This window comes from Taudactylus pleione, unplaced genomic scaffold, assembly GCF_031769625.1.
Source record: "Taudactylus pleione unplaced genomic scaffold, aTauple2 ptg000256l, whole genome shotgun sequence".
NCBI classification, from domain to species: domain Eukaryota; kingdom Metazoa; phylum Chordata; class Amphibia; order Anura; family Myobatrachidae; genus Taudactylus; species Taudactylus pleione.
The window spans coordinates 5,240,287-5,267,263 of record NW_028284658.1 but is presented as its reverse complement, the minus strand read 5'-3'; the positions used below and the strand labels follow the sequence as shown (position 1 = coordinate 5,267,263).

Below are 26,977 nucleotides of genomic sequence, written 5' to 3'. Positions count from 1 at the left end.
CACATTTGTATCATAGCATTTATTTGAGCTGTGTTAATATTACTACAAAATCCATAAGAGTTCACTCAAATCTAGTTAACATAGACCTGAGTTTCAGACATCTGGAAATAGACATTTGATGGAAGACCCCAACAGACGGCCTACTGAGCGGCTTAAAATTATTCCACTATTACTGGGTTGCAGGCAAAGATAGTATCTACAAAGATGTCCACCCTAAGACATTGTCCCTTATTTAATAACTGCCAAATTGCTCCCCCACCCATCCAAACAGTGAATAAGGTTTCATGCCAGCATCAGAGGTCTGATCCCTGTAAAAATGTTTCTCATATGATGGACCCTACTATGCTGCTAATCAGGAGACTGGTTAGGGATTCAGTATGATTTACCGCCGGCTGGCATCCTGGCAGCACTGAAAATCCCGATCGTCCCCAGGTAAATATTCTCTAACCTATTCTACCCTCTAACCCTCCCTTAGGGGTGTCAAACCCTAACCTCGCCCCTAAGTGCCTAACCATAATCCCCACTCTAAGTGCCTAAACCTAACCCCCCCTTCCCCGCCGCCTAAACCTAAGTCCCCCGGGGGGTGCCTAACCTTAACCTCCCCCCGGGGGTGCCTAAGCTAAACCCGCCTTCCCCTAGCCTAAACCTAACCTCCCGGGGGGGTGCCTAACCCTAAGTCCCCCCCGGGAACCCAAACCTAACCCTCCTCCCTCCGCGCCCGTCACTCGGCTTACCTTCGATTGGTAAGCCAGGTGTCGGGCTCCCGGCGTAAGGGAAAATGTGCAAACCAGCCGCTGCAACGAAGCAGTAACGCAGAGACACAAGCAAATGCAAGTGCTGTTTGGGGGTGGTGGTCAAAGGAACGCAAGCGCATCTGAGCATTTGAACGCCATTACAGGGGCGTGCATAATTAAGCCCCAGCGATGGCATACGCAGCCAGAGCTCTACATGGCGACAGGAAACTTCGCAGGTTGTGACGCATGTCAAGCTCAACCACAACTATGCGTATGGGTCCGATGTTACCGATATTGTTGCTGACTTGCGGATGTATGTAATGGAAAGTGGGCTGCTTTATAAGCTGGGGGGCGTCTTGGTATAGTGCTTGCGCGTGCGTGCGATTGCAGACTTGCGATCCGTGCTGAATCAGGCCCTCAGTTCAAAAAAGGCACTTTATACTGAGCTTCCCATCTGCCAATATTCAATGAGAGTAAGGCCTGGACTCTGCTTGTGCAGACAATGCCTACCATAAGATATGCACATATTGCGCATTGCCAATCCTCAGCTAGCTTAATTAGCATACATTATATAATTAGCTCATACCCTCAGGTAAATTGTCAAACTTCGAGGAACTGTGAAAAACACCCAGATTTGATGCGGTTGCATTTCATTTGGATGAAAGACTCTACCTGACAGAACTTTTAAAAGATGTGCTAAAAGCCGCATGGAAGATATCATCTTGTGAGTTGTGAGGTGAATGATCTCTGTAGGAGCCCCAGAAAGCCTTCATATTCCCTGAATGGCTTCAGAAACTCTTATTTTTTATTTTGAGCCAAGATTATAGGTTTTTTCACAATAGATATATTTCTATTGTTTGTATTCTCTGAATTTTGCATGTTACAATTGAATTTTGAGTAAACTATGAAATAACATTCATATCATGCAATAAAAGGAGTGTCACTGTAATGTTTCAACTTGATGCTCCAGTTTAATACGTAAGTCATTATTGAATTTTGATAATATGTGGATCATAAATATATCTGTTGTTTCTTGGATCCTAGAGTAGGGAACAGTAGGGAAGTTCTGTAGGTGTTGTCACTGTATGATACCATTCCAGTGTATCTGTTATCTACCACACTGTGGGATATCTATTTCATTGGCTGAATCATGTTTTCATGACAGTGCATTCTATTGATTAGCTAAATATTGACATAGAATACAGTTTCACTGTATTTTGTGTTGAAACCTGGAGAGTGCTACTGTGCAGTCTCCATATTAGTTGTATCGAGAGGCTTCATTCCCTAACCAAGATAGCCACCGTTTAGTCTTCTGTGCATGCGCGGTGCCATCTTGTCACTGTGTTTCAGTTCCAGGAACACGGACATTAAATATATGGCTGCTACAGCAGCAGTCTCCTCTCTTTCCCTACCCGAAGTGCCACATCTACAGGTGCAGGGGGAGGGGCTGCAGGACCTGGGCCCCCGCCAGGCCCCTCCAACAAGCATGGACCCGGTTAAAGTCAACTCTACCACTCCCCTCCCCTCTCAGCGCCCATGGGTTTTTGAAAAAAAATAGCGGTTCTACAGTATCAGGACGAATATATATAAAATCTGGGAAAGTGTAATATAAGGGAAAAGTATAAAGAAAACCAAGTAAAAAAAAGGGAAAAGCACACAGGGCAATTTTCAAAGGCTCACATTGGATGAATTTGTTAAATTGATTATACATGGTGGCAGGGCTGCCATCAGCAATTGTGGGGCCCGGAACTGACTAAATAGCCAGGGTCCCCGCCCCCCCATGCCTCCCCTTCCTCCCTTGGGCCCCCTGTCCCTTCCACGCTACATTTTTCCCAGGTTTAGTAAATCTGTACCAGTGCTCCTCTGCCCGGCTCTTTTTCCGACTTCCCTTTTCCCTGGTTTATTAAATCTAATATTTACTTACCTTATCTCCTTGAAGAAGGCTCAGAGTCTCTCCTTCTGGCTTCTTCTCCGGCAGACCCTGGAGCTGCTCCTCTCATGCTGCGGCTCCTCATACTCCTCCCTTCCAGCGGCGCACGTGACGTCACTCGCGCTGACTCCAAAATAAACTTTATTGATCTCCAGAACCGGCGGACCTCAGTGCGGCGTTTAGGTTAAAGCAGCCAGAGCAGGCCAGCCTCCTTTTTTTTTATGAGGCCCAGGTAGTGCGGGCCGAGTCGGCGGCAGCAGGCGATAGCAGTGGCCCACCTCTTTTACTCATGGAGGAAGTATGGGGCTACATGCTGTGCAGCGGCAGTAGGAGCGGACTGGGCCCCCCAGTTCTGCAGTGTCCGGGCTCGGGACTCCAGTGCTGGCAGTCCTCCCCTGATAGTGGCCCTGCATGGTGGACATTGCATGGAAAGTCATATATTAACTCTAAATGAAAAAAACATATGCAGTCCTATATACTGTATGCGCAGTCTTTTGTATGTTTTAAATCACTGAAAGAAGAACAAATGTGCTCTGTTGGTCACATGTATATAGTAAAAAAATTAAAAAAGACATCCTGAAACAATTTTGCACTGCATTACACTGTTACTGGGTATTTTATATTTAGAAAATGCTGTAAAGGGCAGTATAAAATTAGGGTAATTGGATCACTGAAATGTATTGGAGATTGAGAAGGCCATAGGATTGCAAAATCAGGAGATGTAAATGAGGGGTCCACTATAGTTGTATCACTCTCCAAAGCCCTGGCTCTTCGTATTAGCTCTGACTGATCAGGCAGCATCTTCAATAACTCTCCCCCAAGGTCTGATCTGTCACGAGTGTAAACATAGGAGTGGGGATAAATTCACTTGTATTTTCTGGTAAGATCGTATGTTTAAACAGCACAAATTATAGTAGTGTAGTTCACCTAAAAGTAGCAACAATACATATGAATTACTTACAAATCATTTTCTTATTAATTGGAGCATAGGAAGGTAGAATTGGATTGTCATCTATAATTTGTTTTGGCCTCACTTATACCAAAATACCCTGTAAGCTGCAGAGTATAATGAATCTTCTGTATACCTATTGCATTTTCCTAAAGTCATTAAATATCTGTATTCAATTATTCCCAATATTTTACATATAGTCTGTGTACACTATGTAAATGATGATATTACCATTTGGCTGTGTATAAATAAGCTCATACATAGGTAATGTTGCTGCAGAGATCTAACACTTTGCACACATCATTGCTGTGCTGGTCAGCTCATCCTCAGTCAGCAGCCAGCACACGGTTGGATAACAACAGTCACATCCCAGGCTGCCAACTCCTTCCATATACCTGCATCTGTTTTGCTTTAGTTATGAGGATAAATTATTGTTCAAGTGTTTTATCTCTATTTTGAAACTTGTATAAAAGCAAGTGGCCACCAGGGAATGTGCATTTGCTTTATCATTAGGATTAAGCTGACATCTTTCCATGTTACTTTGTGGGGAAGATGCACACACCCCATTCCGTGGAACAGAGCTTATTCATTATTCTGCTGAGCTCATAGATATTTCCAGCATCTGTACTATTTTGCGGTTGTTGCCATTTTTTCTTAAGTTTTAAAGCTAAAAAAAAAGTAGTGACGGGCCCATAACACTTTGGGTTTGATTTTACAGTTGTATGCAAATTACTCAGTTTGCATAATGACCAGCTTGCATGCAACCTCAAATTTACTGTATATGTATAGATATAGAGTCAAAAACTCACATCCAGTGTATGTGAATGCAAAGTTGACATCTTGTAACTAATGTATTTAAAAAGCTAATATCTCAAATGGGCATTTTTACATTGTGTTTACTCATCCCCACTGTACAGCATGTTACTGTCCCTGAGCCGCCTTTCTCTGGGCACAAAGGGACACAACTGCATAGTATGTGTGAGTCTAAGTACAGATCGCTTCTCTGCCTTTTGGCTAAGATCAGGTGTAGATGCCTATGTATGCCGTGGAGCTTGAAGGCGCCCCCAGTAGGTGATGGGCCATCACCTTGTCCTCTGGCCAAGATGCCGGCTGCTTAAAGCCTGAGGTGCTATGTGCCCCTAATGCTGCCTGAGCAAAGGGTGCTTGAAAATGCACTGGTGAAGGACCACACCTCTGCACTAGTATGGCACGTTGCACTGAGCATCTATTTTTGCAGGCAGCACTATTTTTCCTTTGCCTTAACCTTCAGGATGGGCCAAGGATCATTTTTTATGTTCCCGGGTGTATGTATTTATGGCACTTTTTGCATTTCTTTGGCACTTTTTCAAAACACATTTTATGTTTTTCGTGTGTTTCACGTTTGTGAGGGTTTGAGCGAAACCCTTATGGGCCACCCTCTCCCCAAGATTCCTGAGGCTCTCTCCTTCTGAGGAGAGCTAAAGAGTCTATTCCTCAGGGGTAAGCTTTGGCCAATCCTGGGGAGAAAGGGGCCACCCAGAGACTTGCGGAGGAGGGAAGCCCTTGCCCCCTAAAAGACCTTTTGGCTCAGGGGGTCAGGGATTTAAAGGGGTCCTCCTTAGCTTTGGTTAGAAGGACTTGAAGATTCCCTTTTCCCCTCAATGGAGCTTTTTGGCTACGAGGGGATGGAGAGAGATGAGGACCTTTTCTTTTGGAGAGGGTCCAGAAGTCCTAAGCCCCAAGCACAGTTTTTGCACTGCACTGGGTGATTACATCACACACCTCGGGCTTAAATAAAAATGTAAAAATAAGATGCAACTGTTTGCACTAAGACACATCTTTACATTGTGCACATTCATCTATGTACAATTCTGTATCAGACCCTTTGCATCAATATTCTGCTTTTTGTGGAAATGTTCTGCCTCTAAGCACAAATGTTCTTATTTTGCATATTTTCTAGTACAAGGATTATGAAATTTCTCTTTCCTATATTCAGTATTTATCTCCCAGCCTCGTCCTCTCTGCTCTGTATTATTCTGTTTATTGTCTGTCTGTTTGCCAGATTCATTTCTCTCATAATTCGTAGCAATTTGTACTCTGCATGGCTGTTTTTTTCAGCTCACCTTCTTCTTTGTTTAACTTGCAGACATTTCATTGTGACCTATTATTTCTACTTTATCTCTGTATATGTGGTATTGTTTTTGAACCGTGATCTTTCACTACAAATATTTCTCTCCAGTTTTATTACATAGCTCTGAGCAAATATTCCCGTTCTCATCTGTGCCCCCTCCCCTTTAGTTCACAAATAATTTTAATTTTCATTCCTACCTGTGCTATCATACGACAAAGGACATTAGTGATACTCTCTGTGCTATTTTTTCTATTGTGATATAGGGGCCTATTCATCAACCGATAAATGGCCCGGTAACCATGCGGAAACGCTAGTTTCTGCATTTTAACGTTACCGGGCCATTCATCATTAGGGGTCCAATAGGAACCCCCCGGTATTCAACAAACTTCGAAAACTGAAAGTTTTCGGAGTGTGCTGCCAAGAACAAGCGCCATCTTCAGATGGCGCTTGTTCCCGGATCCCCGCTCCTTCCAATGGGAAGGAGTTCCAGGGATGCGAAGAGGGATCCGAGTGGATCCCTCCGCCGCCTTCTTACTCCTTCCTTGCTGGGACGCCGGGCAGCAGGTAAGTAAGGCAGCTACAAATGTAGCTGCGATACTTTCCATGGGGATAACTCCTTTTCGGAGCAGTCGTTCCCTCACCGGTACAATGATGAATTGTTCCAGTGTGATGCTTCCCCCGCTGCGAGTTGGATACTAAAGTATCCCTCGCAGCGAGTTCAATACTTCATCATTGAAGGCCATACAGCCTTTGAAGATGAATAGGCCCCTAGGTCTGGCAAAAACATGACTTACCAGCTGCAAATTACATGTTAAGACAGTGGTAAAGTGTATCAGTGATTATGAATATAGATCTTTCAGTTTTACACAATTAAAGGTGTTCATAGTAGGGAACTAAAAGCTCCATGTTATTTTATTTTTACATTGAATTGTATTGAAAAACCATTTAACAAAGCCTGTCATTTTGTCTGTTTTAGGTGGCTGCACCTTTGAAGAACATTACAACAACTGCGGGTACAGTGTGGCTCTGGGTACCACTGGATTTACCTGGGAACAGGTGAACACATGGGAGAAGCCCCCACTTGATCCTGCTGTACCAACAGGTGAAAGTTAACAAATACAGTACATTTCAATGTTTTCCTCAATGTCATCTGCTGTCTTTGCCCATATTGTATTCCTCTAAATTGTCAGCTCTTCAAACCATTATCTGTTCTACATCATAAGATTATTGTCCTGCTATATTTTCTATGATGTCTCATTTACACTCCAATGCACAATCCAGGGTCATTCATGCTGGTCAACAGCTCAGGGTTTGCCACCGGACAGAAGGCTCATCTTCTCCTCCCTGTGCTTAAAGAGAATGACACTCACTGTATCGACTTCCATTACCACTTGTCTGGCCGCACCAGTCCTGGGACCCTGAATGTCTATGTGAAGGTGAATGGTGGACCGCAAGGGAACCCTGTGTGGAATGTATCTGGGGTGGTGACAGAAGGCTGGGTTCGAGCTGAACTGGCAATCAGCACCTTCTGGCCAAATTTTTACCAAGTAAGTAGTCATAAGTTGTCGGTGTTTGGTATAATTCCACAGTAGGAAAACACACCCAGGTTAACTCACATATGGATGAAGCACATCCCTCTGTGATAAATGGTGTGATTGAGCTTATCACTTGGCACATCTATTGCTAAGGTGCATTATCATTGTACAGTGACTGTCAATAAACATATTAAACATAAGACAGGATATAAGGCTCAGTAGCAATATGCCATAGCTTACAACATATAGACAAGCCAGATAGACTGGCGTCTCTATATGTAAAAAGTTCTAAAATAATTATTTTACTGCAAATAGCTTCTAAAGAAGTGACATACAGGACACGATGCGTAAAATATAACTAAAGATAATCCCTTTTTTGCCTCCCTCTCGGATTTATACAGACACTATCCTGACATTTGCTGACAGTTTGTGTAATTTGCTCTCTGTTCTTTTTACGCTTATGCTGAACATTGGCATTTACACAGTTATTTATCTTATAGTTTGTGGTTCTGACAAAGGCACCAGCAGAATTACTATTGCACATGAAATGTTTTACCTATTTGCAGTTGGCCTTTAACATGTAGATATTTTATTTTGTATTGCAAAGCCAATGATTCATCAATGTCTGCATCTAGTGCAATGGTGGCAGGATTGTGGAGGTACCAATAGCATAAATATATGCTGAATATGCAGGTAGCTTTACACATTTGTTTTCACAATTTAAGTGGTCTTCATAAACCATTTTTCTACTTGGATGTCTGTCACATATTTCAGGAAAATCACCTGTATTTTCTGTAATCTGCAGGTTTCTAAACTCATTGCCTACTTCATGCATTATTAATATGATATAGTGTTATAGTGTTCACTTCTCCTATTGATGTGTACCTTGTTTCCCGTCCATCCCCTCGGTAGCGATGATTCTGCAATAGATGGGGAGTACATTGTAGTTTGTGCTATATTGGTGCCCACTATTTTGCTTATGCAATATGATTAGCTTCACTCCTTATACAGGGAGTCTTCAGACAAATCAAGGACATGGATAGAAGGTATTTTTAACCAGTAATTTGCTAATAAAAGCCTGTTACTTACATAATTGGAGTTAATGGATGAAGATGACTCTAAATCCTTATATTGGCAACCTTTTTAAAGGTAACCATAAATCTGAAATTAAGTCAGGGAGACCACTAAAATGTAAACAAAAAAAAAAACAGCAGAGAGCAGCAATTCCTACAGTGTACATATTTATTATGTTATTCAATTTCACTGCGATCTAAACATTCTAAAATGAGATTTCATCCTGCAAGCGAGCAACCTTGCCTGATTTACAAGTCTTTGCAGAAGTTTTCCCCAACCTACCAACTAGCAGATGTCATTATGTAGTAATTTCAGTGATTCCTCAATCACTATGTGATTGCGTACCCAGTGGACTGGATTCAATTATATATATTGCGCTGTCCGTCCACACTGCATGATGCGGTGCACGACAGCTCGATGTGACATTCCATACTGTATTTAAAAGCATGGCGTCGTTTATAGCATTGTCCCATCTGCTGTACAGCACAGCAGAAGATGGGACGATGCGATGAACGACCCACAGGCACACGCAATCGGGCATACACACTATGCGATCTGCATGATATATCGATCTGATTCAGGTTAGAAAGTAATATTGTGCAAGGGATCGCATAGTGTGTACGCAGCTTTATTCTAGTCGCTTCCAATACCAATACCCACATAAGATAAAAAAAGCATTCCAGGATGAATTTCTATTGCATTATGCACAGTGAATCTATCTCCCCGTCTGCTGTGTATCGCTTCATGCCATCTGCTGTGCACTGCATCATCCCATCTGCTGTGCATCGCATCATCCCATCTGCTGTGCATCGCATCATCCCATCTGCTGTGCATCGCATCATCCCATCTGCTGTGCATCGCATCATCCCATCTGCTGTGCAGCGCATCATCCCATCTGCTGTGCATCGCATCATCCCTTCTACTGTGCATCGCATCATCCCATCTGCTGTGCATCGCATCATCCCATCTGCTGTGCATCGCATCATCCCATCTGCTGTGCATCGCATCATCCCATCTGCTGTGCATCGCATCATCCCATCTGCTGTGCATCGCATCATCCCATCTGCTGTGCATCGCATCATCCCATCTGCTTTGCAGCACAACAGATGGTATGAAGCGATGAACGACTAGTGAGCACGCGTGATCAGGCGTATACACTCGGCGATCCGCACAATATATTGTTCAGATCCGGATCGGAACATTATATTGTGTGAGGGATCGCAAAGTATGTACCCAGCTTTATTCTAGTCGTCTCCTATACCAAGAGGCCACATAGATCGCAGAGTGTGCAGGAGGTGGAGCTCAACTCGCCTGGCACATTATTGTTTTATCACCTTTATCTTGTATATACGTCATTTGCTAGTTATATATTATGAACCTTTAACAATGAGATCAATTAATGTCCAATTATATTCATTTGTATTATAAAGATAGAATGCACTAAAGCAGAGGTTAGCAAACTTGGGCCCTCATTCAGAGCCGTATGCAGGGCAGTTTCTAGGGTCTGAGGCTCCCAGTGCGAGCAGTCAAAATGCGCCCCCCCCCCCCCTCGAAGCAGTAATATTGTGGAGTGGGCGTGGCATCATCGTGAGGGGGTGTGGTATCACAGTAAGGGAGCGTGATCTAGAAAGACCACAGGATGTCAGCCACCGTGACTACTGAGTACAGGGGTGTCTAACCTGTCAGAGGCAAAGCGCTGAAAAATATATGTAGCTAAACAAAAGATAGACAGCATGCGGCCTAGCTGTCACAAGCCCACGCCGCATTTCTGTGTACATGCCTGTGGTGTGACATTTGCAGAAGTATGACCTTGCATCACACCCGGTTTTAGTCGTGTTGGGAGCGAGCCCAGCCAGATCCACATAAAATACACTGCAACAAACCACTTCCACATAAAATATATTGGAAAAGCCAGAGGCACATAAAATACGTTTTAAAACCACATCCACCTCAAATACATTATTAAATCCAGAACCACATAAAACACATTGAAAAAACAAGATTCACATAATACACACTTCATTCCAGCCCCCTCCCTTGCCATTCCATCCCGACAGGTCTTAGGCTTCCCCCCCACTGGCTCTCAGGCAAAAGTGCCCATTATGCAGTGCCCCCTGTAGTTGTCCCCATATGCAGTGTCCCCTGTATTTATGCCCCTTATGCAGTGCCCACAGTGGTAGTGTAACTTATGCAGAGCCCCCATTAGTAGTGCCCCCTGTAGTCATGTCCCCTGTAGTCATGCCCCCATCAGTAATGCCCCCAATAGTAATGGTCCCTGTTGTAGTGCCCCAGTAGTAGTGTCCCCAGTTGTATTGCCCCCAATAGTAATGCCCCCTGTAGTAGTGTCCCCTTTATAAATTCCCCAGTATTAATGCCCCTGTATTAGTGCCCCCAATAGTAATGCTCCCTTTGTAGTAGTGCCCCCAGTAGAAGTGCCCCTGGCCCCTGAGTAATGCACCCAGTAGTGGTGCCTCCTAAGCAATAACCCCAGTAGAAGTGCCCCCCGAGTAATGTCCCCAGTAGTAGTGCCCGGGTGCCCCCAGTAGTGGTGTCTCCCCCAGTAGAAGTGCCCCCAGAGTAATGTCCCTAGTAGCTGTGCCCAGGTGCCCCCAGTAGTGGTGGCTCCCCCAGCAGAAGTGCCCCCAGTAGTAGTGCCTCCCCCCAAGTATTGTCCAGGCTGCCTGCACACACAAAAAAAAAAAAACAGTAACACTTACCTTCAGCCCCGCTCTGGCCCCAGCTCTGGCGGCCGCTCCGCTCGGCTGCTCCTCTCTCTGCACTATGGGAAAGACGTCATGACGTCCTCCCATAGTGCACATTGTGGAAGCCGGAAGCAGGAGCCTCCGTCTCCGTCTCCGGCTGCTCTGCTCTGCCGGGCGCCCGCTGGTAACTGAATCTCAGCGGGCGCCCGGCAGTTAACATGCTGTTTCTACAGCAGGGGTAGGAGGCAGCGCGCCCCGTGCGATTGCACGGGTCGCCTGCCCCTAGAAACGGCCCTGGCCGTACACTCTGAGCAGAGCGCATGCTCTGAATGAGGGCCGCCCTCCATAAAAATGGAGCGTCCTCCTGGACGCTCGTATAGCTATGGGTCACCACCCACAGCCTATACGAGCGTGCAGTTTGATGGCCGCGATGGTCGTGACCATTGCGACCATCGAAACTGCGATCCGGAGCCTGCGGTTGAGGTTTTCAACCGCAAGCCCCGGAGTGATTTTGGCTCTATCAGAGCCAAAATCACTCCCACTGACATCACTAGTGATGTCAGTGGGCCGGCTTCTGACGGGAGGCGTTCCTGTGGGAACGCCCCGACAGGGAGGCACGCCCCCGGCACGCCCACCAAAGGGGGCGTGCTGTCAATCAACATCGACAGCACGCCCCCTTTGATCAGACACAACGAGCGAAGGAAAGTCCTTCGCTCGTCGCGTCTGGTGCATGCGCACGACGGAGCTCCCGCCGTCGTGCGCATGCGCAGAGCACAACATCGACCCACTTGCGAGCGGACAGCTGCTTGCGAGTGGGTCTGAATCAGGCCCTTGGTCCTCAAGGGTCCAGGTTTTAAGGATAACCATGCTTGGGCACAGGTAACTTAATTAGTACCTCAGGCTTTTGACTTATCAATCTGTGCTCAACCTGAACCGCTAGGGTGCCTTGGGAACCGAGTTTGGGGACCTCTGCACCAAGGATTGACACCATACAAGGCTACATCGATGGGAAACCCACATAGAAAAAAATGCATTTAGGGATGATTCTATTGTGTGACACCACAGTGAAACCAATCTAATTGATAACCCAATACACAGTGAAACCAATCTAATTGATAACCCAATACACAGTGAAACCAATGTAATTGATAACACAATACACAGTGAAACCAATCTCATTGATAACCCAATACACAATGAAACCAATGTAATTGATAACCCAATACACAGTGAAACTAATGTAATTGATAACCCAATACACAGTGAAACCAATGTAATTGATAACCCAATACACAGTGAAACTAATGTAATTGATAACCTAATACACAGTGATACCAATGTAATTGATAACCCATTACACAGTGAAACCAATGTAATTGACAACACAAAATCAATAAGTTACACTTGAAAATTGATAAACAAAAAACTTGAAATAAAAAACATAGAAAAACATAGAAAAGAACTGTTACAGAAAGGTAAAATTATAAATACAAATTCATTAATTATCGTTTATCCATGCTCTTGAAGGATTATATTATTAGAAATTTTATTCCGATTTATTTAAAATCCAACAGTTTAATTTATACAGATGCTATAATCAATGAATATTTTCTAGTGTGAATAGAAATTCAACAAATTCCCTGCAGTCTCCTGCAGTTGGTGTAATAGGGATGCAGTCAATATCCCTACCGCGGAGATTCCGGCGCTCAGAATGCTGGTGCCGGAATCCCAACAGTTGGCATCCCGACCACTGGAATCTCGAAGGTAAGTAGAGAGTTTTGGGGGAGGGTTAGCGTTAGGGTTAGGCACTAGGGGGAGAATTAGGAGTAGGCACTAAGGGGAGAAGGTTAGGTCTAGCATGCGGACAGGGGGAGGTTAGGTTTGGGCACTACGGGGGAGGTTAGGATCAGGCTCTGCGGAGGGAGGGTTAGGGTAGGTAGAGGGGGAGGGTTAGAATACTAACTGACAAGTTTCGGTATTCTAACCCTGTCAGGATGGCAGTGTCAGGATTCTGATTGCCGGGATCCAGAGTGCTGGCATCCAGTACCCATCCCGGTGTAATAGTCAGCATTACTGCCTCACAGCACTGAGGTCTTGGGTTCGATTCCCACCACAGCCTTAACTGTGTGGAGTTTGTATAGTCTCCCCATGCGCATATAAATAACTGGTAATAATAAATAAATAATAAATATCTCCATATAGTAAATTATTTACATATGGTTATCACTTGTATCTCAAAATAATACAGTATGCTCCATTAAAGTGAACTCGTATTAAGAGTCGTATAATTTACAGTACCATTTGAAAATACATGCAGAGCTCAGTCCAATGTGAAGTTCTCCATATCATATAGTATCAATGCGATGAGACCCACCATAATAATAATAAGGACAAGTTCTTACTGGAGACTTACAAGAGAAGAGGCTCCACTCACTGCCACCTCACATAATACTACAGGTGGATGTGTAGAGACCCCTTCTCTTAAAGGTGGAAACACACTGGAAAGATATATCAGCAGATGATGGTTGTTCATACACACTGACCGGCCATCATCTGTCTCTGCCCATGGGTCCCACTGGCCGGGGATCAAATCCCGACTTCCTCCCCGCCGGTCTCTGCAGCATGTGTACACACAGCATGATGAGAAGATACATCTGCAGATATATCTGCACCATTGGCTGTGCTGCACAGCCGACGCGATATGTCTGTGAATGACGTAGTTCCAGGGTTGGACTCAGGGCTGTCTTAAAAGCAGTGCAGGCCCCTGGGCAAAGCAATGCACTGGGGCTCCTGTTAAACAATCCTCTGCCGTGGATGGGATGCTATCGGTGGAGGCTGTGCCGGGGGAAGGGAGGGGGGGTGTTGGCTATCAGCAGAAATACAGAAGTCATTTACAGGGAAAAAAACGTCACAATCTGAACATGTACAGTACAACAAATTTCCTATGCAGTGCCCTCAGTAGTGCCCCTTATACAGTGCCCCCAGAAGTGGTCCCCCCTATGCAGTGCCCCCAGTAGTAGTCCCCCCAATGCAGTGCCCCCAGTAGTAGTGCCCCAGTAGTAATCTCCCTATGCAGTGCCCCCAGTAGTAGTCCCCCCTATGCATTGCCCCCAGTAGTAGTTCCCCCCATACAGTGCCCCCAGTAGCGGCCACCCTCCCCATACAGTGCCCCCAGTAGCAGCCCCCCTATACAGTGCCCCAAGTAGCACCTCCCCCTATGCAATGCCCCCAGTAGTAGTCTCCCCTATGCAGTGCCCTCAGTAGTAGTCCCCATATACAGCGCCCCCAGTAGTAGTCCCCCTATGCATTGCCCCCAGTAGTAGTACCCCTATGCATTGCCCCCAGAAGTAGTCCACCTATGCAGTGCCCCCAGTAGTAGTCCCCCCTATGCAGTGGCCCCAGTAGTAGTCCTCCCTATACAGTGGCCCCAGTCGTAATCCCCCTATGCATTGGCCCAGTAGTAGTCCCCCTATGCAGTGCCCCAGTAGTAATCTCCCCTATGCAGTGCCCCCAGTAGTAATCCCCCCTATGCATTGCCCCCAGTAGTAGTCCCCTCCATATAGTGTCGCCAGTAGCGGCCACCATCCCCATACAGTGCCCCCAGTAGCGGCCCCCCCTATATAGTGCCCCCAGTAGCACCCCCCCAATGCTCTGCCAGTCCTCGTGCCCCCTTACACACACACACAAAAAAAAAGCAACTTATCTGATCCCCGCTCCTGCTGACGACCGCTGTTGTCCACTCCTCCGCGCCAGCTCTCTCTCTGCACTATGGGATGGGAGAGACATCATGACATCTCTCCCATCACCTGCTGCCGGTGATATATTAACTAATGTATAATGTACCAAAATGTATAAATGGTTACATGGATACAGATTGTGGCTGTTTGGTTATTTGCAGTGTTGTGTTGGACGTAGACAGTCCTTTGGGGCTTTACTAAGAATTGCAGTTCTGCATTACCATTGGCAAGTTAACTAATTGTCCATTAGTTCAGATTAATCTAATGCAAGTAGACAATGAAAGCCAATGATTGATTGGCTGTTATGGATTATTACACATTTGTTTCTATGGTAACATTTTTCCAACTCCACAAATAGTGCCATACTCCAAATCCCTGCGCACAAAGATAGAATAAAAGGTCAAATACACTGACAGAGTTTAATTATTAAATAATCCTTAACGTTGTATAAGCAATATGCATAAATTGCTAACAAAGTGAATTGGCAATAACCCATAGCATAACATAAATAATAGAAATAAACACAAATACAATGACAGCTGAACACAATATGTAGATTCCTGTATCGCTGCCTTCATCTGGTTCTGCCAGACAAATGTATTTTAAAAATTGCAAAACAGTCTAGGAAGATGCTAGAATAACGAGAAGTAGCTTTCCATAGATCAAATGTTTGATTGAAGAATGACTTTAAAATAACAAGTAGAGTTCTATCTTCTTACACTGCAATGTGTACCAAGAGTAGACCGTAATAAGGCACAGAGCACAGTAACATCTTACTGTAGCTATACTACCCAACACAATACACTGGTGTATGCACTGTGAAGTGACATCCCAGGTTTTGTACATGCATTTCAAGCTTCATCCAACATGTGCAAGTGGAATATGCAGTCATATAGAGCCACATCTTGAATACTGGATGAAAAGGAACTTAACCTAAATATATGTATTTATATTTAGATATATTGTATTGTAACAATTAGGCAATCTATAATGCACTATATTGCCTTCAATGTCAGCACAGATAAACAAACAACTGGATACTACCATATTTCTTAGAAAATCTGACTTCACTAAATAAACGTCCTTCTGGGCAGCAATGTTGCAGGTTTTACAGGTTGTTGTTTTTTACCACATAAAGGGGTAGATGTACTGTACTAAGGGGTCAACATTCTAAGCCTTGGAAAGAGATAAAATGGATGGAGATAAAGTACCAACCAATCAGCTCCTAACTGTCATTTTTCAGATGTACTAAGCTCTAGAAAGTGATAAAGTGGAGAGAGATAAAGTTCCAGCCAGTCAGCTCCTAACTGTCACTTTACAGGCTGTATTTGAAGAATGACCGGAGCTGATTGGTTGGCAGTTTATCACTCTCCAATTTATCATTTTCCAGAGCTTAGTACATCTGCTCCTAAGTCTGTAAAGTGACAGGTAGGAGCTGATTGGTTAGTACTTATCTCCATCCACTTTATCGCTCTCCAAAGCTTAGTACATAGACCCTTTCTTTGTAGAGAGATAAAGTGGAGAGAAATAAAGTACCAACCAATCAGATCCTAATGGTCATTTTTCAAACAGCCTGTAAAGTCACAGTTGGGCGCTGATTGGTTGGTACTTTATCTCTCTCCACTTTATGGGGGGGTATATTCATTATCACTGTATTTCTACAAAAGCAGATGAAAATGAACCTTTTCATCTACTTTTTTAAAAATTTAAGTTTAGGACATTCATCAGAAAGGTAACGCAGGAGATATCACAGACATCATCTGCTTACCTTTATCTCCCGATGTGGCCCACAGTCCCTTTCGGATCCTTTCTAAGGGATCCGAAAATATCCCTCTTCACTACCCGGGAAGGAGTGTCGGGTAGTGAAGAGGGATACTTTTGGATCCCTCCGCCCCTGACTGGCTTTGTGCGCTTGCTTGAACTCAGGGGCACTAGCATTGCCGACTCAGACTCGGCAGTGCTAAGTTTTCCTGTTCCATAATGAGAAGTGAAAACTTTTGGGGGGACAGCTGATTTTTGGATCAGCTGTCTCCGCACCGGAGCAATGATTAAATGCTCTGCCGCTCACCACGAGTTAGAATGTTAAATATCAGGGTCCGTCTGGACTCCGGTAGTTAACATAATGAATATGGCCCTATCTCTCCAAGGCTTAGTACATCTACCCCTAAGTCTTACATTTCATAAAATTAAGTGTAAGGCCACAGAAGAATGAAAAATATATGTCATTATTTTGAATGCAGCCATTTACCTAGTGACAAACTACTGGAGAAGTAATGAAGTTCCATAATTATCCATAATTACGTCTCCTAAGAAGCAAAATCTGGCAAGTGAGTGCTGTACACCCATTAATGTACCCATACATGGTGTCTTTTGTTTTTATGATATAGCCCTTCTCTAAGGCTCTGAGATATTTTTGCTACACATTAAGGTTTTGGCTAATACAATTTTGACAGAAATGATCTTCTTTAGGCTTTGTGAACCCCACCCCATACCTCCCCCTTGACCTGGTCCCACTCTCAACCTAAATTTCACTTATTCCCTAGCCTTTACTGTACATTACAGCATACCTAGTCTAATAACATATATATGTCATCTCATTCCCAGCACGCCACTAATGCTATTGTACTGCTGATATAAGGCGCGTTACTCATGTATGTTCACTGCTTACAATGGTCTATCTTTAGATATATTGAACCACATTCTTGTGAACTGGCATTTTGTGTATGCTTATGTATCTAGATGAAAGTCAATTATATATAAAGGCAGGTAATGCTACTGTACTCGTACAATCATAGTAATACATATTTACTTGCACTGCAGCACTGGTGCATACTATTTATGGTGAATTATTGGCATTGTCATATATTTGTTTGTCAGCAACATATGGTGCACTAAGGTAATAATGATGAATATGCAGATTATTCATTCAATAATAACAATTGCCTCGAGCTGCAGTGATGTTAGTGGTACATAATGACTTAAAAATGTATTCACATGAATATTGGCTGAGCCCAATAAAAGAATGACTTTACTGTGCGTAAGTGAAAGATGTTATTGAATGAGCAATCTTATACATACTTTGTACAGAATGTTTCTCTTTTGCAGATTATATTTGAAGCTGTCTCTGTTAAGGATCACTCTGGATACATTGCAGTGGATGAAGTTCGTGTTCTGGCTCACCCATGCAGTACGAGCAACCAATACAAATCATACCCCTAATTGTGTCTTTTCTCCTTTATTTGTCTATTACTAAAGGTGCCCACACACATAACAACATTTTAAACGATTTGGCCGATTTCGACGAATCGGGTAAAAAAAGTACAAATCGTGAGTTTATACGAGCGTCCCCGCTCGTCGTACATCGCATCTTCTGATCTGCCGTGCTGTAGGGCAGATTAGCCAATCTGGGATACAATGCATTGGCTGCAAGATAGATCTTTAGTCAGATTGGACATTTTTAACTCCAAATCGTGATCAAGACGGCAAGGGAGCGCCCGTGAAAGTTCATGAGGAAATTGGCCATAAAATCGTATCGTGAGGACATCGGTATGTGTGTGGGCACCTTTACACCTCTTTGTCCATGTCTACTCTCTAGCTCACACTTTCCTTACAATCTACATTTATGGTTTCCCTGTTTATACTCATTCCAACCTACTTCTCTGTCTTTGCCACCCCAATGGCCAGTCTCTGTTTTATTACCTTTTTTATCTTTATCAATATATATCTTATTCATCACACCGACCTGTTATTATATCTGCACCAGTCTGTGTGACAGTTCTATTCTCTTGCTATAAATCATGGAAAGAGAATACATTTCTTTATTACACAGAGCCTTATCTTAGCAAATAAACATTTTATTATATACACTGGTCATTTTAAGATTTGCCAGTTTACTAATTGTGCCAGAAATCTGCAGAATACTGAGATATCTGTTGTAGCCTTTGATCAGTGCTTAAAATATATTTTCTATACTAGTTCATACAAATGATAAAAAATGATAAAAAAAATACTCAAGCTGGATTTGTTTTAGTTTTACTTTCACGTATTTCCATTATATATCTCCTCCATTCTCCCTTTCGTCCTTGTACTCTCCCCTCTACAAATATTACACACATTTCTACTCATTTTTCATTCCCTACTGAATGTCATGATGTCATGTCTCTTACTAATATAAATCCTGCATTGTGCTGTCTTACTTCTCTTCTCATTACAAAGTATATGAAGGGCAGTCATGGAATGACAAGGAAGAGTACCAAATACTGACTGCTGAAACTTTTATAGGGTGGCAGACTTTCTCCAGCCCACCTCCCCATCAGCAGTTAGTACACCATTAAGGTCACTTTATGAGGCTGCAAAAGACAGTTAATATAAGTTAATTACCGTTTAATCACCTATTTCTAATTGACTGCTCCATTTGTACTGGAAAATACAGACGGTAATTGCAGTTGTGCAATGTTTTGCTAGTTTTTATTGGAATAGCCAGACTTATGGAGCCATTCCTTGCTCACTTGCCTCTTATTGCTACCAAGGCAAAGACAAAGGACTTAATTCAGAGATGGACGCAGAAGCTGAGACAGCAGCATCTGTCAGAGGTCGCTCATCTTCGACTTTATGCAAATGCAGCTACAAAGTCCTTCTATTGTGTTCATCCGTGGAGCTGCATGTGCAAGGAATGCGACGCCCACTTCCTGCATCTGTACAAGCACTATTACTGATTGTGATTGGCCACTACCAGTCACACTATTGAAACTTGCATCACCCCTATGGCAGGTGCAGCTTCTCCGTCTGACTATGGCTTCCTATATCTGCTTCTGTGCATTTGGGTACACGGCCACTTTCACTGACACACTCATAACACGTTTCAATTAGAGATGAGCGGTTCGGATTCTGTGGAATCCGAACCGCTCCGAACATTGGGGATCCGAGTCCACCCGAACCCTGTTCGGGTGTTCACCGCCTGACTCGGATCCCCGTTCGGGGCCGAACGGCGGCCGCCTGATGTCGGATTCTCACTAGAGAATCCGACATCAGGGCTCCTATTGTGTAGGGCAGAGCGCAGTGATAGCGCTCTGCCTACACAGACACAGACACACAGCCGCCAGCGGCAGCTGTGTGTTTGTCACAGCAGCCAATGAGAGTCACACAGACTCTCATTGGCTGCTGTACGGAGGGAGCCGGCTGGAGCTCACACATGAGCTCCGTTTTCCGGCTCCCTCCGCAGCGTGTGACAGCAGAGCGGACGGCGCGGGAGCGGGGAATCAGGTAAGTTTTATTTATTTTATTTTTTTACTTGTCAAAGGTCCGGGGGCGCTACTGGGGGGGGTCTGCTACTGGGGGGGCCTGCTACTGGGGGGGGGCTATACTACTGGTCGGGTCTGCTACTGGGGGGGCTATACTACTGGGGGGGTCTGCTACTGGGGGTCCATACTATTGAGGGGCCTGCTACTGGGGGGGGGTCTGCTACTGGGGGGGGTCTGCTACTGGGCGTCCATACTACTGAAGGGCCTGCTACTGGGGGGGGCTATGCTACTGGGGGGGGTTTGCTACTGGGGGGGCCATACTACTGGGGGGGCTTACTACTACTGGGGGGGGATACTACTAGGGGGGCTTACTACTACTGGGGGGGCCATACTACAGGGGGGGCTACTACTGGGGCAGCCTACTACTGAGGGGGGCCTGCTACTGGGGGCAGCCTACTACTGGGGGGGGCATACTACTGGGGGGGCTATACTACTGGGGGGCCATACTACTGGGGGGGCTGCTAATGGGGGGCATACTACTGGGGGGGCCTGCTAAAGGGGGGCATACTACTGGGTGGCATGCTAATGGGGGGCATACTACTGGGGGGGCCTGCTAATGGGGGGCATACTACTGGGGGGCATTCTACTGGGGGCACTGCATAGGGGACCCTACTACTAAGGGGACTGCATAGGGGGCACCACTGCTGGGGGCATTGTGTAAAGAACACCGCTACTGTGGGCATTGTGTAAAAGGGGCACTACTGTGGGCATTGTGTAAAAGGGTCACTACTGTGGGCATTGTGTAAAAGGGGCACTACTGTGTATCGTAACATAAATAAGAGACACAACTTTATGGTGTAATGTGAATCAGGCCCTATGTGCGGTGTAATGTGAATAAGATTGTGCACTGTGACTCCTTGGGCCGTAGCCCACTATGTAAACAAGTACTGTGACTCTGCTGGCCGTACCCCACTGGGTGGGTGCACTACTTTTCATTTCTGCCACTGCTGTGTGGCAATGTGTCATAGATGTACTTTATACTGTGGTGTCTGTGTCGTTGTGCCGCTGCTCTGTCGCTTAGAAACCAGTCAGCTCACTGCAACCTTTGGCCAATAATGTTGAAAACAATATTATGAGCTGTTATATGGTCTAAATTGACTGGAAATTAATGTTATTGAGGTTAATAATACTCTAGGAAGAAAAAAAAGACCAATTTATGTGATTTTAGCTTTTTTTGTAAATTTTTGTAAAAAAATCCAAATCCAAATCCAAAGCCAGTCACCGCAGTTTGGCAAATCCAAATCCAAATCCAAAGCCGGACGACGAATTAGAACCAAATCCAAATCCGGCAAAAATGGTCCGGCGCACATCCCTAGTTTCAATTAAACAGACCATTTTTGCATGCATTTCTAGTATTCCCCCCACCAAGAAGGCCCATCACGTTTCCACAATTTCTCTGATACCACGAGTCTCGATCTCAACAGCACCTTTGTGAGAACACTCTTCGTAATGCATGCGCCTTAGGAGTATTTAGCAATTTTCATGCGCGCGCAGTGGCAAAAATAAGTGATCATCGACACTGCGTTTATATCTGAATCAGGCCCAAAATGATCTATTACTTGGCAAGCTATTTAAACTGAGCATTTGGGAGGTAATTCCCAGTTAGTATGTTCCCACTGAGAATTTATAGCTCCAAAATACAAACAACGAGATGTACTAAGCCTTGAAAAGTGATAAAGTGGAGTGATAAAGAACCAACCAATCAGCTCCTGCCATTTTTCAAACACAGCTTGCAAAGTGGCAGTTAGGAGCTGATTGGTTGATACCCTATCACTCTCCACTTTATCACCTTTCAAGGCTTAAGCCGCATACACACAAGACGATGTGCTGTTTGAACGATATTGGTGAAAGATTTCCCTTGAACTATGTGCAGGTCAAACGATATTGGGTGTACACAATGAAAGATATCTGTCGGTGAAGTCATCCTACCACATCTCTGAACAGGCAATTCTTGATGATATCATCCAAATTGGCCTGCATGTACGGACGACCAAATATATCTCTATCGTCCAGTGGGAGCGCGCATCGTTGGTCGTTCATTGCATACACACTGAACGATATGGATGATATATCGTTGAATAATATCATTATCGTTCAAAGATATCTTCTCGTGTGTATGCCCCTTTAGTACATCTCCCCCATAATAATGATATATTTTGTTTCATTAAGCAGTAGTTTAGGAAAAAAAATGGAAAACTTTAGCATTTCCACCTCAGGCCACAATGGTGCAAATAGTCACACAAAACATGGTGTCATTACATGGGAGACTGCCATGATGTGCTCTGTGGTCAAGTAGATGCATTTCTGCATAAAATAATCCCTTGCAGTCCTCCTTTTGCAGCTTTGTAAATGACCACTGCTAACTGATTGACATTTTCATTCTTGCCGTGCATATATTTGTGGATAGCGAAGAGGATAAATAAATCACTTGGAGAATACATGTGTTCTCTTAATGTAGATATGACATAGCATGCATCTGGTCCTCGACTACAGCTATTGGCTGGAGGAGTTAACCCTAATCGCTCCTGAAATCCTCTATAGAACGTGCTTTCTCATTATTTCTATGTTCCAGTCTCATGACACAAGATTCAGTGTCTTAATAAGACTGCAGTGGTGCAGCAGCGTCTATTAGGGCCTTGGGAAAGGGGATTTCTCAGCATTTAGAAAGCCCTTCACTCTAACGGATATGTGTGAGACACAAGCTTATCTCTGCTGAGGTTGGGACCAAGAGACTTATAATAATTGTTTGCTCCAGCAGTCGAGACAGATTTACAGACCTAATCTAAGGCATGTTTGTGTGTTAGGCAATGAGACAGTATAAGTCCCTTGTGCCTGTTTATTACTACATTTTGAGAGATACAAATCTTGTTGTCTATGTTCTGGCAAGCATAGGTTCATGCAATCATTTCCTCTGCAAGAAATGAGAGAGTAACATTTTCCTATATATTAGGAAGTGAAGTGTCTAGAAAGGGATCATTGATACGTTTGTGTATTAGAAAGAGCTAATATGTACTTGCCCTGATGTCGTTTTATAACACGAAGGTAAAGTTCATGACCTGGCGTCTATGGTGTATAGCCAATTGGGTGCGTTCATTTTTGTTTCCATGTTTAAAATTGTGGGTCCGAGAGAGGTTCCCAAATGCGGTCCTCAAGGCACCCTAGCAGTCCAGGTTTAAGGATATCCATGGTTGAGCACAGATGGTTAAATCAAAAGGCTGAGGTACTAATTAAGTCACCTTGCCTAAGCATGGTTATCCTTAAAACCTGGACTGTTAGGATGCCATGAGGACCGAGTTTGGGAACCTCCGGCTCGCACTATCACCCTGCTTTCTGGTTTGGCGCCTGTGGGAATAATGGGCATCTTTCAGCCGGTGCATACATCAGTGAGGAGACACCTAGAGGAATCCGAAGGATCCCTCTGTTAAAAAATCCCAGTTACAGTAGCACATAGGCTACAATAATCTGCAGATGGCATTAACTATCTGGGCCAAGCTCCGGAATGCATCACATTCCAGAGCTTTGAAAATCCGACTGCATAGCAGCCCCCATAAAAACCTATAGAGCTGCATTTGCGGTCGGAAGTGGAGGGACCACTGCAGATATCGGAGATACAGTATCTGCTGCAGTCCCTCCATGGTACATCTGGGGGATACTTAATATTTTCTGGTAACCCCCTAAAACAGGTGTTTTATAGGGATATCCCGCAAATATTTGTTTATAAATAGGCCCCTAATTATTTGACCAAAGCACTTTTGTTTTTTTTATATTGTAAAGATTTTTTTTTATATTTTCTATTTATTTTTTTTCATTAATATTATTTGCAGAGAGGCACGCAATTGTCTAGTTGGACTCTGTGTATATGTCCTGATGACCAGCCAAGTGATAGTTATAAATAATTAACAATTGATCTGATTTTTTTGATCGGACCAGACATACACTCATCACCATACGCATCAGGTGACTGACTGACTTCGGAAGAAGAAATATAAGCATTGTGCATGCTACTCATGAGATGCCTACCCCAAATGATCCTGTGGCCAATTTCAGTACAGTAATAATATGTGGGCATGGTGTTCAAAGTGGATTGCATGATAACTAACATTAGAAAGCAGAATACAATAGCAAATATATGTCTAGAAGACTGTGTTTAAGATGTGTGTCCTTGTATGTATAGTACAAATAGATAAGATACATGTCTTTGACATTGCTATAAATGACCCTGCTATTCTCTGATCTTTTTACGGTTGCTATGAATTGTTCCAGGCACTCAAGAATGAGCAGTAATTCTCAGCCTGTGGCTCATTTAGGATGCTGTGCAGACAGTTTCTGTACATTTAGTCTGCTAATAGCTACAGCAAGCTAGAGTTCTATATACTAAACTGCTTATTACTTTAAAGGTGGATGCATTAATATCAATGTTTCTTTGTATTCAGGGAACGCTCCCCATTTTCTGCGCTTGCAGAACGTGGAGGTAAATGTCGGACAGAATGCCACCTTCCAGTGCATTGCAGGAGGGAAATGGTCTCAGCATGACAAACTTTGGCTACAGGTAGGAAGAGTGAAAGAGTCAAGCAAGAGTGAATGGAAGGGGGTGGATAACACATGTACAGAGAGGAGATCACTTAAAATGTATGTAATGTCCACTGCACAGTTCAAAAGCAGCTTTTTGTCCACCATATATCTTGATTTTTGAAGATGCCTACAATTCTGCCGAGGCGCAAAGAGCACACTGGTGCACCTCGTTTTGCAGAGTGAGGTATGTCTGATGAGATAAAGCGGTAGAGATTGGGAATTTTTAGGGGTACGTAGCCATTTCGACTACGTAAAAGAACTTTAAGGTCTCATCCTATATTTTAAATGGGACTCATTATTTGATAGTTCTGGAAGGGTTGCAGCACTGGCCTTAGCCTATAATGTGCAGCATAATAGTAAATAGCATATACAGTAGTAATAAGTATAAAACTAAATAACAATGAATTAACAAAATACAGTATATAAAAGTTGTATGGAGAGTCCAAGGGGTAAATTACTAAGAATCGAGAAAGGTCGAGATGACAATCTCAGAAGAGTTTAGGCATGATTTTCAACTCGCAAATTGAATAAAGGCAAAGTCAGGTGAGTTAAGGAGCATACACACTAGACGATATGCTCCCTGAGCGATATCGTCTAGTGTGTCCCTGGCAGGGTGTGCTCAATGTCGTTCATGACATTGAGCAAACCCGCTGAACGATACCATTAATGATATCGTTCAGCACCGGGCTCTCTCCCCCATTCCCCAACATGCAGCAACCTGACAATATCATCAGGTTGGCCTGCATGTTTGCCCGATGAACGATAAAGACCAACGACCTGCGGGAATGCGCATCGTACGTTGTTCATCGTTATTGTTCATCATTTAGGTTAAAAAATGGACGATAAAGTGAACGATAACGATATAGTTATCGTTCAGTCGTCTACTTTAATCGCCCAGTTTGTACGCACCATTAGAGTGAGATTTCTTCTCACTCTTAAAACTCAGGTCCAATTTCAAACTTGAATCTTATCACCATCAGGCAAACTCGGAAGTACTTTTCACCTAAAAGATACAGCTCGCAAATTTACCAAGAATCAAGATGACAATCTCGTGTGAGATGCCTGCAAACTCTCTGCCAAATTGAAGTTTTAAACACTCACCTCCAGAGCTGCGAGTTTGGTGGAAACATACACAAATCATTGTGATTTGTGTATGTTTCTGCCTGTAAATAGTTTAAATAGTGTATATTTTATAAAAAAAATTACGTTTGAATGACACATTTCTTTACAGGTGAACTACATGTACCAGTGGGCCCTTAATAGCCAGCATGTTGGCTCTGTGGTTCGCCAAGTACCAGCATGCGGGGGAGGCTTGCTGGGACCTGTAGTTCCACTGTAAGTTTATTGGGGGGTCCCCAACTCCCCAGGGATCCCTGGCCTGGGCTGACTAGCGGTCAGGGCTGATGCTGCGGCTGGGGGGCCCGATAAAAGGTCAGTCCCCCGCTAGAAAGGGTCCAGAGCTGGTTTCAAATATAGGGGGAACCTCACGCAAATAGTTTTACCTGTATATTTAAAACGAGGTCTGGCCCTGCTGCCTGGTGCTGGTTCTTAAATTACTGTGGAACCCTACTCATTTTGTTCCCCGTAATTTTAAGAACCAGGCCTGGCTGGCAAGTCCGGGGCTGGTTAAGCTTTAGGGGGGAACACTATGTCATTTTTTTCTAAAGCATTTATCTTGTTTTTTTACAGGTCTTAACACACAAGCAGCCAGCACTTATCTCACTGATATGTGCAAGCTGCTAGCTCAGGAGAGTAATCTCATTTTCACTTGCAACTAGGGGAGATATCTCAATCTGCTTCACCATCGGCAAACTCACTTTCAGCTAAACTCACTTCTTAGTAAATTTGCGAGATGAAAAATGGGAAAATCACCTAGATTCAGCGATGTAATTCGAGATGAAAAAAAAACTAAACTCAACCATTCTTGATTCTTAGTAAATTTACCCCCAAGTTATAAAAGGAAAATGTTTTTCCTTTAGAACACCTCCTTGTCAGTATTAGGGCGGGAGCTCATCTACCACTATGCTAATTAGGTAGATCAGTCAAAAAGATCTAAAATGGTAGAGAGTGAAGAAGCTCCCAATAGTGTATTATTTTCAGAACAACTTTTTGTAGCGTGCATACCAAATGGATGCTTATTAAGGCTTATCTGTAAACGTATTGGGATCCTGTGTTCGCATCCGATAACTGAAGTTCTCCGGCAGATATAGGTGATGTCGTTGTACATTCCCAGTAAGTATGTAGCATCCAATGTTTTAAAATAATTTGTTTAGCCACTGTAACCATGACAGCTAGGAGAGGTACATTGTGACCCAGTAAGGAATTTACGTTCCA

General features: G+C 43.9%; 1 protein-coding gene across 7 annotated transcripts in view; it reads left to right on the top strand.

The window, feature by feature from the left end:
* Positions 1–26,977, top strand: part of PTPRT (protein tyrosine phosphatase receptor type T) — a 308,272-nt gene that overhangs the window by 164,616 nt on the left and 116,679 nt on the right. For all 7 annotated transcript variants that reach the window (XM_088480611.1, XM_088480612.1, XM_088480610.1 and 4 more), the window contains exons 2-5: positions 6,700–6,825; positions 7,005–7,270; positions 17,877–17,958; positions 24,505–24,620. In XM_088480611.1, the coding sequence (XP_088336737.1) occupies positions 6,700–6,825; positions 7,005–7,270; positions 17,877–17,958; positions 24,505–24,620 (590 nt within the window). The remainder of the gene's footprint in view (positions 1–6,699; positions 6,826–7,004; positions 7,271–17,876; positions 17,959–24,504; positions 24,621–26,977) is intronic.